The sequence below is a fragment of the Trypanosoma brucei genome, chromosome 10, assembly GCF_000002445.2.
Source record: "Trypanosoma brucei brucei TREU927 chromosome 10, whole genome shotgun sequence".
Taxonomy (NCBI): Eukaryota; Euglenozoa; class Kinetoplastea; order Trypanosomatida; family Trypanosomatidae; genus Trypanosoma; species Trypanosoma brucei.
This window is the reverse complement of record NC_007283.1, coordinates 2,543,767-2,556,874: the sequence shown is the minus strand read 5'-3', so window position 1 is coordinate 2,556,874 and position 13,108 is coordinate 2,543,767. Positions and strand designations below refer to the sequence as shown.

At 50.6% G+C, this 13,108-nt stretch overlaps 8 protein-coding genes across 8 annotated transcripts, besides 2 other annotated features; 7 read left to right on the top strand and 1 right to left on the bottom strand.

Moving 5' to 3' along the window:
- Nucleotides 1-394: 394 nt before the first annotated feature.
- Nucleotides 395-1,546, top strand: Tb10.406.0210 (hypothetical protein, conserved; the record flags this gene model as incomplete). The annotated part of the gene is made up of 1 exon (XM_818196.1): nt 395-1,546. One exon carries the CDS (start codon nt 395-397, stop codon nt 1,544-1,546), a length of 1,152 nt encoding a protein of 383 aa, XP_823289.1.
- An 851-nt stretch (nt 1,547-2,397) lies between these two features.
- Tb10.406.0230 (hypothetical protein, conserved) lies at nt 2,398-5,379 on the top strand (the record flags this gene model as incomplete). Its single annotated transcript, XM_818195.1, has 1 exon — nt 2,398-5,379. One exon carries the CDS (start codon nt 2,398-2,400, stop codon nt 5,377-5,379), a length of 2,982 nt encoding a protein of 993 aa, XP_823288.1.
- Nucleotides 5,380-6,558: 1,179 nt separating this feature from the next.
- Nucleotides 6,559-6,580: a microsatellite.
- A 43-nt stretch (nt 6,581-6,623) lies between these two features.
- Nucleotides 6,624-7,223, top strand: Tb10.406.0240 (dual specificity protein phosphatase, putative; the record flags this gene model as incomplete). The annotated part of the gene is made up of 1 exon (XM_818194.1): nt 6,624-7,223. The coding sequence occupies one exon, from the start codon at nt 6,624-6,626 to the stop codon at nt 7,221-7,223; it is 600 nt and encodes a 199-aa protein (XP_823287.1).
- Nucleotides 7,224-8,042: 819 nt separating this feature from the next.
- Tb10.406.0250 (hypothetical protein, unlikely) lies at nt 8,043-8,402 on the bottom strand (the record flags this gene model as incomplete). Its single annotated transcript, XM_818193.1, has 1 exon — nt 8,043-8,402. The coding sequence occupies one exon, from the start codon at nt 8,400-8,402 to the stop codon at nt 8,043-8,045; it is 360 nt and encodes a 119-aa protein (XP_823286.1).
- A 161-nt stretch (nt 8,403-8,563) lies between these two features.
- Nucleotides 8,564-9,991, top strand: Tb10.406.0260 (iron-containing hydrogenase, putative; the record flags this gene model as incomplete). Its single annotated transcript, XM_818192.1, has 1 exon — nt 8,564-9,991. One exon carries the CDS (start codon nt 8,564-8,566, stop codon nt 9,989-9,991), a length of 1,428 nt encoding a protein of 475 aa, XP_823285.1.
- Nucleotides 9,992-10,387: 396 nt separating this feature from the next.
- On the top strand, nt 10,388-10,678 carry Tb10.406.0265 (hypothetical protein, conserved; the record flags this gene model as incomplete). The annotated part of the gene is made up of 1 exon (XM_818191.1): nt 10,388-10,678. One exon carries the CDS (start codon nt 10,388-10,390, stop codon nt 10,676-10,678), a length of 291 nt encoding a protein of 96 aa, XP_823284.1.
- A 249-nt stretch (nt 10,679-10,927) lies between these two features.
- On the top strand, nt 10,928-11,710 carry Tb10.406.0270 (hypothetical protein, conserved; the record flags this gene model as incomplete). Its single annotated transcript, XM_818190.1, has 1 exon — nt 10,928-11,710. The coding sequence occupies one exon, from the start codon at nt 10,928-10,930 to the stop codon at nt 11,708-11,710; it is 783 nt and encodes a 260-aa protein (XP_823283.1).
- Nucleotides 11,558-11,594: a microsatellite.
- Nucleotides 11,711-12,097: 387 nt separating the features above from the next.
- On the top strand, nt 12,098-12,988 carry Tb10.406.0280 (hypothetical protein, conserved; the record flags this gene model as incomplete). Its single annotated transcript, XM_818189.1, has 1 exon — nt 12,098-12,988. The coding sequence occupies one exon, from the start codon at nt 12,098-12,100 to the stop codon at nt 12,986-12,988; it is 891 nt and encodes a 296-aa protein (XP_823282.1).
- Between the last annotated feature and the right edge of the window lie 120 nt (nt 12,989-13,108).

The following is a 13,108-nucleotide window of genomic DNA, read 5'->3' as shown; positions in this document are numbered from 1 at the left end:
CTGCACGTGTTTGTATGGTAAACCACAGGATGTGATGGGTGCGTGGAGGCGTGTGTGTACCCACTTAGGCGAGGTGGAAGGGGTTGGATGTGCCCTTGTGTTTCTCAGTACCGACGCTGCATGTAGGTCCTACGTTCTCTCACTTCTTTTCTGCCGTATCTGCTGTTGTGTGTTTGTGTTTGTGTGTGCGTGGAAATATGATCTAATGGTGTTTTGTCGCGTTCTGCATACGGGGTGACTGCTTTGTAGGCCGGCGTTCGATTTCTTTCCTTTTCGCTTTGTTTTACATATTCCTGCGTCTTTGTTCTTATTTGGCACGGGTGCAACCTTCTTTTTTGTTTTGGCTTTTGGACATGTCCAAGAATCAGGAGAGGGGGAACAGGCGGTGCAGCAAATGCAGTTTGTGTCTGATCTGGGACTGGAACTGTCAGTTTTTGTGTGTCACCTCTACGCGAAGTACAGCGAGGAACCTCTGAAAGCATTTCACGAGTTAGTTTTGCGTACCCGCAGCAGCTGTTGTGGCAGTGATGACTCTTCCAATTACCTCAGTTTGGCGACATTGAGCGGTACCCAGTGGTACCAAGATATGACCAAACGCTATGCTTCGCTGAGGCAGCGTTTGCGTGGGGAACGCGATAATGACGTGCAGGAGGCCCGTGAGGTGACACTCAGTTTGTATCCACAAGGTTGCAGGGTTAGCGAGTATGCAGATGCTATCGTCACGAGTGCCGCCATGCTAACTAGCAACATCCCGAGCACTGTTCTGGAACGGTTTGCATCTTGTCGAGTGAAGGACCTTAACGAGAAGGGCTGCGTTTCCATTAGTGCCGATGAGCTAGCTAGTGACCTTATTGAACGACCTGTGCTCGACTCTTTTACCCCTTCACGATGGTGGGAAAGCGACAAAACCGCCCCGTCAAGTTCTTTGAAGGATGGACTTGTTGCCGTGAAAAGTATTGGTCTGCGCGTTCAGCCGGTGGAGATTCTTATATTTTACACGTATAATGGGAGGCCGCGTCGCCGATTCATTCCACTTGATGGCCTGCTCCATGAGAATTCCCCAATAGCACCGTTGCTCAGGCGCTTGGTCCGCTCGCATGGGATGCTGGTTAGCGAATCCCAATTACGTTCATACCTTCAGCGCCTACAAGAGTTGATGCGGAAGAGTGTGGAGAGTCACGCCAGCACGGTTAAACCAGAGGGTCCTCTTCAACCTCAGTTTGACTGGAAGCAGCAGATTGGATATTCAGACAACGCGCCCGCTGCACACAACACTGGTGAGGAAGAGCAGCATATGACTTCGGCAAAAACTGGAGAGCCGGAGGTAAATAAGGCTGATGTTGGCCTTCTTTACCGCGATCCAGAGGCGGCCTTGAAGAATGTAGACCTTAATGATGCTGACGATATCACCCTTCAGGAGTTCAAAGCAAAAATGAACGAGGGCTTCATGCAGAATGCCCTTCGGCCCGGTGACCCGGGGTATGTCTACGACAAGAGGCTCGACGTGAACCCAACGGAGCGCAGTGAGTGGGACGACTCGGACTAGGGAAGAGTGAGTGCGGATGACCATGAAAAACAAACTGGTGGGTGCGTAGGGGTGTAACGTGAGAGGTGTTGGTTGAATAGACGTGGACGGTCGACGTTAGCGACGATGCTCATTTCTCGGTCCGGAAGCGGTGATGTTCTATTGCTCACCATGCGTGAGCGTACGTGAAGAAAAGGGATTGGTTATGTTTGTTCCTGTCTGGATAGAGCGCGTTCCTTCTTGTTATTTCTCTTCGAATTCGAGGTGGTACCCACTTAGGACGGGGTGGGGGGGGGGGAGGGGAGGACACGGTAGCAGAAGGAAAGGAGGTGACCGATATCCATGGTGCAGGGGAATGATGGAGCTCTCGGTGTTCCGTGGAGACGTTTTTTTCTGTCCCGCTCCCGGGGGGAGGGGGACTACGCGTAACTTCACCACGAATTTCCGGGACCATAAATGTCCCCGTGTGTCCGTAGCTCTCATTGTATCTTCGAACCTGGCTGCCTGGTTTTCTTGGAAAGGAGGGCTCACTTTTTTTTTCTCGTCTTGACACCTTCTCTCTCGTTTTAAGAAATAAAGTGTCGAGAAGGGGGGGGGGGAGACATTGGAGGACCACCTTTGTCGACAGGGTTGGTTTGTACAGTTTGATGGCAGTCAATAACGGAAATAAGCCCTTCCGCGTGTACCCATTGTTATTCATGGTTGCAATATTGCCTTCCTCCACCGCGTGTCTGTTTCCCAACCTCCTTATTTCCACTGAAAAGAAAAATCATATTTTTCTTCATTCTAACTTTTTGTGCCTCTTTTTTTTTCGTTTTTACCTGTGTTTTTGTCGATGCGCTTGCGCGTAACTAACGAATGGGAGCGGCGCCATGCTGAGGAAACCGTCAGGGGTCCCAAAGCGCATATTTGCCACGTGTCGATATGCGAAAAAGCACTCGATTGGCATGGGCGCTGCCTCAAGCGACTTACAACTTGTTATATCTGCCGATTTGTGGGATGATGGACTTTCCTTTACGGCGCTCACCACCAGTACGGAGGCTATTCAACACTCACCCGAGGCCTTGCTTAACAATGCCAACCGCCCCCTGCTAATTCCGTTCCTTCAGTTGCTCTACCGACGAGGTGCGCTGATGGATGAGCGCAGGAGACGTGAGATCGCCAGGTACCTAGTGCCCTCCGTTCACCACGACCACTTGCCTTGGTTGTGGCGTGACAGTGCGGGGAGCTCGCCGACAGTTGTGATAAGAGGAGATGTCTCCGCGTTGCGTTCTTTGCTACCATCTACCTGGCGTGCCGCCATTGATCATGGCGGGGCAGCTGAACCAAGTGAACGGTTACACTACTGGCACCAGGTGTTCTTTGCAATCGCTTCCAACCCTGCATTTGCGGAGCCATCGGCTTTTGATCAGGCTCACCGGGAACTTCTAGCAATTGTTCGGGACTACTATACCGATGTTTTACGTTTGCAGGAGCTTCTTCCACCCCTTGCTGATGACGTCACCGTGACGCGCATGCCACCCGTCCTGGTCCGCAAGCTTCGTAAGCTGTACTCTGAGCAGTGCCGACTCCTTCAGTATGCAGAGTTCTTCCGTGCTGCTGTTGAGGGTGAGGAACTCGTTATGCCTACGTGTGGCACCGCTTTGGTGAATGACGTTGATGTGTTTGAATATTACCTCACAATACCTGGGCGACGGGAGTCAGGAATGGGTCGTGATGAGCGGTGGGCATCAACACTTGAGTACGCGGCGTTTGCTTTTCGAAAGCTCTTCCGTCAACTGAATTGGAAGGTAACTGACATCTCAGCGTTGATGACACGGCCAGCGGGGATTCTCATGAACGCATGCGTCTTCGCCAGGAACGACAACGCGGAAGGTGATCGCTACCGAGAAGCCATATTAACGATGATGAGTGTGTTTCGTTCTTTTTGCAAAGAGGGGGGAAACTCAGGTGGAGCTGGAGCATCTTCGGCATGCGATTCTGCAGCAGTCGCCGCTTGTAGTTTGTTGAGGGTCCTCCGGGATGCTGGTGTAAGCAGTATGTTAGCCAAGTGTAAGGCGCTACACTTCGGTCCGATGAGAGGACTTTTGGACGTTTGTACTGTGGCCGCCGTGTTGGAATTACTGCTCTGTGAGGAGGCCATCGCGGAGGCGCGGGACAATCGACGCAGCTTTATTTGGAATGAGTTGGAGGTGCTACTTAGCCATCGGAAGATTGTTGGAGATGAGATGTACGTTGCTGCCAGTGGTCATCCGCATCATCGCCGCGCGGCACACTACGGAATAGTGAATTTAGGCGCACGCATAGCCTCCGCGTTGTTTGATGTTGTACGGTCTGCATCCGCCCTGGGGAAGTATGCTGGTGAACTGGTGAAATGGGGATTACTGATTGGGAGACCGCTGCGTATGACCATCTGTGACGCTCCCCTAACGCACTTAACCAGCTTCCTACCTTGGCTCTCGCTAAATCAGCTAGAGCGTGAGGCAGAGGGGCTTAAGGCAGGGATGAAGGCCGCGTCTTCGTGGACTTGTGGTTGTGAATGCGTGAATCCCATCCAGTTGGGGGCTGTTTCGTGCGCTGCTTGTGTTTCGCGTCATTTGGTCGAACATGCATGGACGTGTCCTCATTGTTCTTGGGTGTCTTCTTCGGGGGATTACATTGATACCTGCTTTGCTTGTAGCCATCCCCATCCTCGCGGGCTCTCTGTGGAGCATGACAACAGAGTGTTGTGTGTAAAGACCCACGGTGGCGCCGCAACACCGTGCCTTTGGGCGTGTGATTATTGCCATTCTTATTCTCAACTGGGGGTCTCCAGAAACAATTCAAAGGTTCAAACTTGTATGGACTGTGGTGCTGGCGATACGGGTTGGGCGGCAAGTTTTTTTGAGTGGAAATGTGGTTGTGGTGCCGTGAACAGTCCGCTTCGTCGGTGGTGCAGTGTGTGCAGTTTCGGGAAGGCGGATGCAAGTTGTGTATGTGTCTACTGCCGCGAATGGTGGCGGCTTCGTCTTCGTCGTCTGGGGTTGCGAGACGAGTGTCCAGCGTGTGCCGCCCCACATCCTAGGGATGTGGCTGCGTTTGAGAGGCGTCTGTGGCGCTGCCCATTTTGCCATTCCCTCACACCAGACAGTGCCAGAAGCTGCCAAAACTGCCAGCGGCCCATGGGTATGCTCTCGCAGTTTCTCCCTTTACTTCCTGACGTGCCTTGGCACTGCCACGCGTGCGGGGGCCGTCATAACCACCGCGATGATGAGGGGGTTCTCCTTCAGACTAAACCGGAGAGGAATTGCAGCGACGTGTGCATGCATTGTGGGGTACATCGCCTAGATCCAGTTTTGTTCAATCGCCACGAGGCGTGGACCTGCGGGGTTTGTGGCGACGTGGCCGTGCACGGATGGTGTTGCCGCCGCTGTTATGCACTGCATCCTGCTGTACCATCGACGGAGGTACATGTTTGGCAGTGCGTCGTATGCAGGAGTGTGAACAACAGCTGGGACGGCTACTGCCAGCGGCACGGCTGCGGGACGCGGAGGTCCGCTGACACGATAACACTGCAATATGCGCCGTGGTGCTGTGTTTGCTGCGGTAAGTTCAGTCGAACTTCTCAGGTACCCCAATGCGAGCATTGTGAAGCCGTCCGCTCTGAAGATCGTATGGAGGTTGCTGGTGCAGCAGACGAGCGGCATGGCAGGCGGCTGGCTGATGTGGAGGCTCAATTGCTGAGTGCTTCTCCCAGTGCTGCTGGTGACTTTCTGTGTGACGAGTTGCTGGAGTTGATGTCGAGGAGGACTGCGGCGGGTGACTGGCCCTGTTGCATTTCGGACAGTGTCCAGCTTTCCATTCCGCTTGTGTGATTTAACAAAGAAAGCGTCTACTCGTTATACTTTGGACGGGGTATCGAGGGAGTTTGTCGTTAAATGCACTGGCTCGACATAGTAATGAAGGGAAAAGAAATGCAGGCAGTGTTGGCTTACAGCTTTTGGGTGGGCACCAGCTCGTGCGGAAGGGAGAGGTGATGAACCTGGGTGTGTGTGGGCGGGGAGAAGTGCTGCTCTGCCCGTGTACAATAATACTGCACTACGTATTGAACGGGTATTACCGTACCGAGAGCTGCTGTCTTTGTTTGCTTCTGGGTAAGGTGGGGTGCCGTATAGATTCCTCTTTTTTTTTCCTTACTTATTTCATCGTTTCCACGCCACATCGACACCGCGGTTTGCCATGCTCGTGAACCCATTTAATGTGTGTAGCGTTACCATAAACGGAGAAAGATTAGGAGAAAGCAACGTGCAATTTTAGTGTATTAGTGTGTAGGTGGGGAAACCTTTATATCCCGATTTTGGTAGATTCAGGCCTCAGCCTAATATACGGGGAGGAAAGCCTTGAAGTACGTAGGTTTCTCTTCCATCCCTCTCTATCTACTAGGCAGGTGGTAAGGGAGAGCCGAGAAAGCCCCAGTGTGTGCGTGCGTTTTACTCATTAAAAGCGGGGTGCTAACAAACTACTTTCAGTCTATTGTGTGACGCTTATACATACATATACACCACAACCGTAATCGTCTATTGTTGTGCGCGAATTGGGGACCTGTTTCTGAGTGTTCGGTCGTATATTGCAGCGTCGCTGCGGCCAGCTAGCGAATACAGCTGCGCAAAGCACCTTGGTCTGCGCATCCATATCCATACGCGCGTACACGCGGTTTGAACCTCGCTAGGGGCGGGTCAGATTGGTAACGACTGAGCAAATATTGGACGAGAGGAGCGGTCACCAAGATATTGCACACGAAAACTCTTTCCGTTAACTGTGCTTCACACCAGTTGCTACGATCTTTGGTACATTTTATTCACTTGTTTGTGTACCATCCCTTTGCCTTTCGTACGACCCGCCACTGGTCACAGAGTGGAAGTGAGCGGCATTCAAGCGAGAGTAACAGTGTGTGTTAAGGCACAACGCCGAACAGTGCCCTGACTCTTTATTTAATTTTTTGAAAACGTCAACAAGCTTCATTATTTCATTTTATTTTTACTCTTTTTTCATTAATATATATATATATATATATATTTGTTATTGTTATTATTATCCGTTTTCTCTGCTGTGTGGGCGCATGCTGAAGTTTCGCGAGCGACTGTCGAAGAATTGTCTTCCTGCGTTTAACCTGGAGCTTGTGTATCAATGCGCGGAACGCGCGCTTGAGGAAGAGCTCAACGAGACTTGTAGCGCTGCCAAATGCGTGCCTATGAGTGGTATCAGTGAAAGGATTTTTGTTGGTACATGGCGCGATGCCGCAGATGAAAAGTTACTGCGTCAGATGTGTATTACACACACGCTGAACGTCGCACGCGAGTTGGTGGACACAGAGGAGATGCATCGTGTCGAGTCTGTACCATTTGTTACGAGCAAGTCCATCCCACTGAGTGATTCTCTCGATGAAGATATTGTACATCACTTTGAGGACGCCTTCGAATTTATTCGGGGCGCAACTCGCAATGGCCGTATTTTAGTTTACTGCCGCCGCGGCATGTCCAGAAGTGCCGCTATCGTAGTGGCGTACTTAATGGAGTCGGAGGGGATGTCGTTTTGTGATGCGCACAATGATGTGAAGGATAAGCGGCCATGCATTTCCCTTAACCTGGCTTTCTTGCAGCGGCTACAGGAATATGAGGAACACTTGGAAAAGGTTAGGGCGGCAGCTCGCACCAACTGAATATGTTGAACCACCTGCGAGCGTGTCGGGCCTGGCGGAGTTGTTGAAGATCTGTTCGGAGCCGTAACAGCCCCTTAATCGTTTTTCATCAGCTTCACAAATACAGAACCACTACGTGCGCGTGTTTTTCTGCGAGTATAGGTATAAGTATGCTTGCGCGCGCGCCCGTATGTCCCTTCAAAATGGCAAGGGATGCAATCATGTACATATTTACATACCTATGCATGTTAATCAACAGGTAGAATCATACGCGCATATACATATATATATGAATAGGAATCGTTTTTATTTTTATTTTTAAGGTTGGAAGGGGTGTGCATGCATGAGGCCCTTCGTGTGAGTCGCAGTAGGGTTTGTGCCTTTTTATTCATAGGATTTCCCATCCGTATAAATAAATATTTATTTGCACCACCGAATAAGTGACGCTGCGTGTTTTAAGTTTGAATCAGGGTCAATAGTTTCTTCTTTTTTCTTATTTGTTGTTACTCTGCTTATTTTTGAGTGTTCCCCCTTTGTCATGTCTCAACTAGCCCTCACGGGGAGACATTTCATATACGCGCACATGCACCTGCACGTGCGCCCATTGATTTGGATGTACACATGTATATGCGTACCTGTGTGTGTTCCTTCGGGTGCTTACGGAGTTAACATGTTACTGGTTGCATATGCACCCTGCTATTTTTGTGCTGCACCTTTTTGAAGGAGGGGGCGGGGGAGGGGGTTATCATTATTTTTATCATGGCCCCGAGTTCCCGCTGTAGAGCACCGAGGAATATGTTGACGGAGGGACGATGAGACACTACGCCTGTCATTCATGTTTTACAACACCACATATATTTTTGTATATGAACATATATTGTGAATTGTTAGTGTGTGCGCTACCGTGAAAAGTAATAAAGTGTCTCGGTGAAAGTGAAGCAAGCACACTGAAGAGGGGACGCCCCTTCTGCCTTCTAGTTTTCTGGGTTTGCTAAAACTTCCTTTACCGGGTATGTATAACTCGTTGTCCCTCCGGTTTCTTCCCTTTTGTGCCTTTAAGTTTCTTCCACGCCCTTTATTGTCCACAAAACCTTTTGCGGCGGTTTGCCTTTTCCTGACGCGGAGGAATGTGGCTGACGGTATACTTTTTTTTTCCTTCTTCTCGTCCCTGTGCATCTGCTTAGCGGAGCTCTTGCGCATATGCCACCTGTGATTACTCAGTCGTGCTTTGGCGAGGCGGTTGCTGTCTTCTTTACTACAGTGCTGCAACTATCTTCAAAAATGCGTGTTCCAATCTTCTGTTTCTTTATTTTCGATTTAATTCATTACATGACAGTTACTTCGTGCTTCCAGACGGAGCGATGTCGGCCAACAATTTCTCCGCCTCACTCATGTTGGCAGGGATGGATTACATTGCTCCATCTGAGGCGTGCATACTCCCAACAAAGCTTCAGGGAGGGACAAGTGATGACTCGGTTAAGAGACACGGTGCCGGTAATGAAGCAGTGAAGATAACCCTCCAAGACTGTCTGGCGTGCAGTGGTTGTGTGACAACAGCAGAGACCATTCTTATCACTTCTCAATCTCGTGAGGAACTCTTGAAGGACCGTGCGCTCGATCCCACAAGGCCGTTCTTCGTAACGATTAGTGATCAATCGGCCGCTTCTATCGCAGCCTTTCTTAAAACAGATGTACAGAGGGCTTTTCATATAGTAAGCGGGTTTTTTCGTGCTGTTTTGAACGCTCGCTATGTTTCAGATCTTCACTGGGCATTGCGCATCTCTGTTGAGAAGACGGCGGAGGAGTACTGTCGCCGAGTGAGATGTGAACGCGAGAGGCTTCCCTTAATAGTTTCGGCTTGCCCCGGTTGGGTATGCTATTGTGAGAAGCAAGGGGCAGCGATCTTGCCCTTATTATGTCCAGTGATGTCACCGCAGGGTATTGCAGGATGCTACTCCAAGACACTTATCCCACAGATGTGTCACGTGTCTGTACAACCCTGCTTTGACCGTAAGCTTGAGGCAGCAAGAGATGGATCTTCTGTCAGTGGTGAGCGGTACACTGACTTTGTTTTGAGCACGCAGGAGTTACTGGATTGGATGCTTGAAGTGGACCCCTCACTTCCGTGGCAGGCGCCGCTGGATTCCGATTTGGAGCCCTTGCCGATACTTCCCCCAGAGGAACCGAAGCGTTCATTCGCTGCGACTATGGAAGGGAGTGGTGGTTACCACCGTTACGCCATGCACCGCGCCGCGTGTGAGCTACACGGCTTAGAGTTGGCTCCACGTGATATTCACTACGAGATGAAGAGGAATGCCAATCATCACTTGACTACGAGCCCTAGCAACCCCGGTGAGGTGTTCTGCGTGGCGTATGGGTTCCAGCAAATTCAAAACACTGTTCGTGGCATTAAACGCAAGTTAGCTTCTGTTGCATCGTACACGTTCATTGAGCTCATGGCATGCCCGGAGGGCTGCTTGAACGGTGGAGGGCAGGCGCGGAACGGGACGACCCAGTCTCATGTAGAAACCACTGCTGCAGCAAAAAGTGCATTTATTAGTTATATATCTGGAAGCCAACCTACAATGGAAGTTCGTGGTGGGATGGAGGGCACGTCGGTGGCCAGCAACCGCGATGTGGGGGATGGACCGCCACCTTTTTCGCTAGCGGCTTTCGCGGAGGTTGAGAAGCAGGTTGGTTCATCTCTTTGGAGCTGCACCTTCACAGACCGTCAACGTGAATTTGAGGCTACACTCAATACTGGTGGGGTGCATAGTTTGAAATGGTGAGACGTGTATGCACTCCGCTTTGGTGTTCTCCTATTTTTTAGTGCTGTCGTTGTTGCATAACGTCACCCGTCTGTTGTAGTGTTGGATGCATTGTTTCGTTTGTTTGTTATCGTGGGAGCCGCAACACAATGAGGGCGGGAGACATAGCAGTTGCCGCACAGTTTTTATTTACTGTGCAATCGTATTACCAGACTATGGACCTTCGTTGTGCCAGGACTAGTGACTGCATGTGGTATAGTACACCTTCTTAACCTCTTTTCCTCCGTTATTGCTCCACCCCCTGTGGCAACATTAAGGATGTGGAGCACTGAGCACAGTCATCTTTTTTTTTTCACTCTCTTTATTTTCTAGTCCTCCGACCTGGGGAAGGTCTGTGCGCTGGAAAATTTACTTGAAATGCCTCGTGCATATTACAAACCCTTCACAGTGTATGAGGAAGTAGTCGGGTTCCATGGCGCAAGGCGTAACGCATACATTTGTTGTGCGATCCTCTTCGGGGGTCTCCTGTTTAAGATATTGGTGCTCTCACAGTACTCCACTGTGACGGACTATAGTGGTGTGGATGGTCTTCAGAGCAATCCGGATTATCAGGCGATGCTTGCGCAACGGGAGGCGCTCGCGCAAAGCCTTTCTTCGCGGGAGGAAATACACCGGGCGATCGCGTCGCGGCGGGCCCCTCCTGCTTGAGGTGAAGTTAGTGTCGTGGTGCCGTATACATGGAGATAACTCTTTATTTGGAGTAGTGCGGTCTGTGTTGGTTTCTAATTACTGCTGTGTGTGCCTGACGTGAGCTGCATTCTTGGAGTGTGCTCACTTTTTGTGGTAATTTGTTTGGGTATTCTTTCCCCCCTCAAAACTGGCTGCCTTATACATTTCTTCTTTCTTCGTTGTGGTACTTATAAGGGAATTGTGGGAGTAGAGTGGAGCGGGAACACAATGCGCCCTAGGGATCTGTGCACCGCCGCGTACTATGATGACGTGCAGCGCATGAAACAACTTGTGTCCGCCTTTCTCCGGGACGAGGAGGCAGAGGAGGAAGCCAGTGAGGCTTATGAGGAGAAACTAGAGGACGAAGAAGACGACAATGTTGGAGAAATGACTGGGCTTTTGAAACAGATGGATTTGCAGAAGAAACATCGCCAGAAAGTGGCAAAGCTTTTAGAGACAACGGGTACGCTGCATGTAATAGAAACGAAAGAGAATTTTGGTTTTACGTTCCGCTGTGTGGAAGATTGTGGTGCTGGTACCCTAAGACCTCAGTTTAAACCAAGCAAAAGAAGCAGTTACCCCGCTGCACCGCTTCATTGGGCGGTTCTCGGTCGCTCACATGATGCTGTCAAGTTTCTTATTAGGAGTGGTGTAGATATAAAACAGGAGGTTCCTGACTTTCCCAATGTGACTGCCGCTCTGATATGCGAGTGCAACAAGTCTATGGAGACTGCGAGGGTTATGGCACGAGCCACCGAAGCGTCCGTGAAGAAAGCCAACGAGAAGGAGGAGAAACGGGAGTCATTGGTCAATGCTCTAGAAGAACTCAGACGGGAACGCGAGAGGCGAGCCGCCCGCGAGAAGGAGGAGGAGGAGGAAAGGGAGGAGGATGAGGGTGATGATGAAGATATGGCCGATGCAGAAAAGAGCGATGATGAAAACATAGGCAACAGTGACTACGAAGAGGCTCTTGGTGACAACCAAGAGCACAGCGGTGGTGATGACGAATAGACATGAAGGTTTTGTGAAAGTACTGGTGGTTTTTTCGCGGCTTCGTACCCACCATGTAAGTGTATTGCCGTGCTTTCTTGGGGAGGTTGGCTGTGCACGGATGTGTAGGGGATATAGATGTAAAATTTTCAATGTTCTGTTCGTTGCCCTTAATGTGGTGATCTGTTGACCGTTTCATTCTATCGCGATGTTAGGTTAGAAGACTTTTGTCTTTCAACTGCTGCTTCTACCACCTTCATACATTTGTGCGCCTCACCTTTGTGTGTGTGCTGGTGCATCTTGCTCCACTTTACTTCTTATGATCTCCTATGCTGTTTGTGCGTATTTGTTTTGATTTCGGCAACAGCTTGGTGCGCTGCCATTCACGCGTGCAGACGCAACTGCCTAATGCAGGAGCGAGAGAGTTTGCTCAAGGAGTACAAGGGTCTCTTGGCTAACCTGGAAGAGGCCTTTGATCTCAAACGGAGCAACGAGGCAGATCAAGAGGTGGACGATCTAATTGATGAAACGAAGGCCGAACTGAGGACTGTGGTTGCTTCTCTTAACGCGTCGGAGGTGATTGAAGTAACGAAGGACGTGACGAAGGTTGTTGACGCCGATGGTAACACTGTCATCCTCTATAGTAAAGTTGCGCCTTACGAAGTACATTTTGATAACGCCATGTGGTACAGCTGCGTGATCACTGACGTGGTACAACCTGAAACAGCGCTGGAGCGCGTCCGCTACAAGGCATGGATATTAGGCTACAACGTAGAGGAGGAAACCTACAGTGAACAACTGCGCGTGTGGCAACCACAGGCAGCGGAGGGAGAGACGACTTTGCGCTCTGGTGTGGCGTGTCATGCGGTTAATCCGCGCAGCGGAAGGTTCGAGTCGGCGAAGGTGGTGAGACTGACACTCAGCGACACTGTGATTCTTACTTTCAGCGATGTAGTTGAGATGACAAAAGAGGTAGGGGAAACCGATGGTGCCGGTGCCGCCGGTGAGTTAGCTACTGGGAAGAGGGATCCATCGGGTGGTGATACTAGCGCTGTCACTGAGGAGGTACCACTTTCGCACGTGCGTGTTGGCCGCTTTTACCAACAGTTGCGTAAGAGATCAACGCTCACCTCGGAAGAGCGTGCGAGACGACGGGCGCAGAATGTGGAACGGAAGCGAGTACGGCGGGAAACAAAACGGCAGCAAGACGCCAACGTGGCGTCGCAAAACGCTAATGACTGGCAGCGTCTTGTAGAGGATATGGGATTAGCTACAGGTTGTGCGAAAAAGAGGCGTTGACGGAATTCAGCGGAGTCGTGAATTGGACTTTTTCATGTTTCATTCTCCCTTGCTGACACCTGGCACTCGCCAAGAGGTGCCCCAGCTCCTCGCAGTTGAGAGCCTATGCAGCGATTGCTC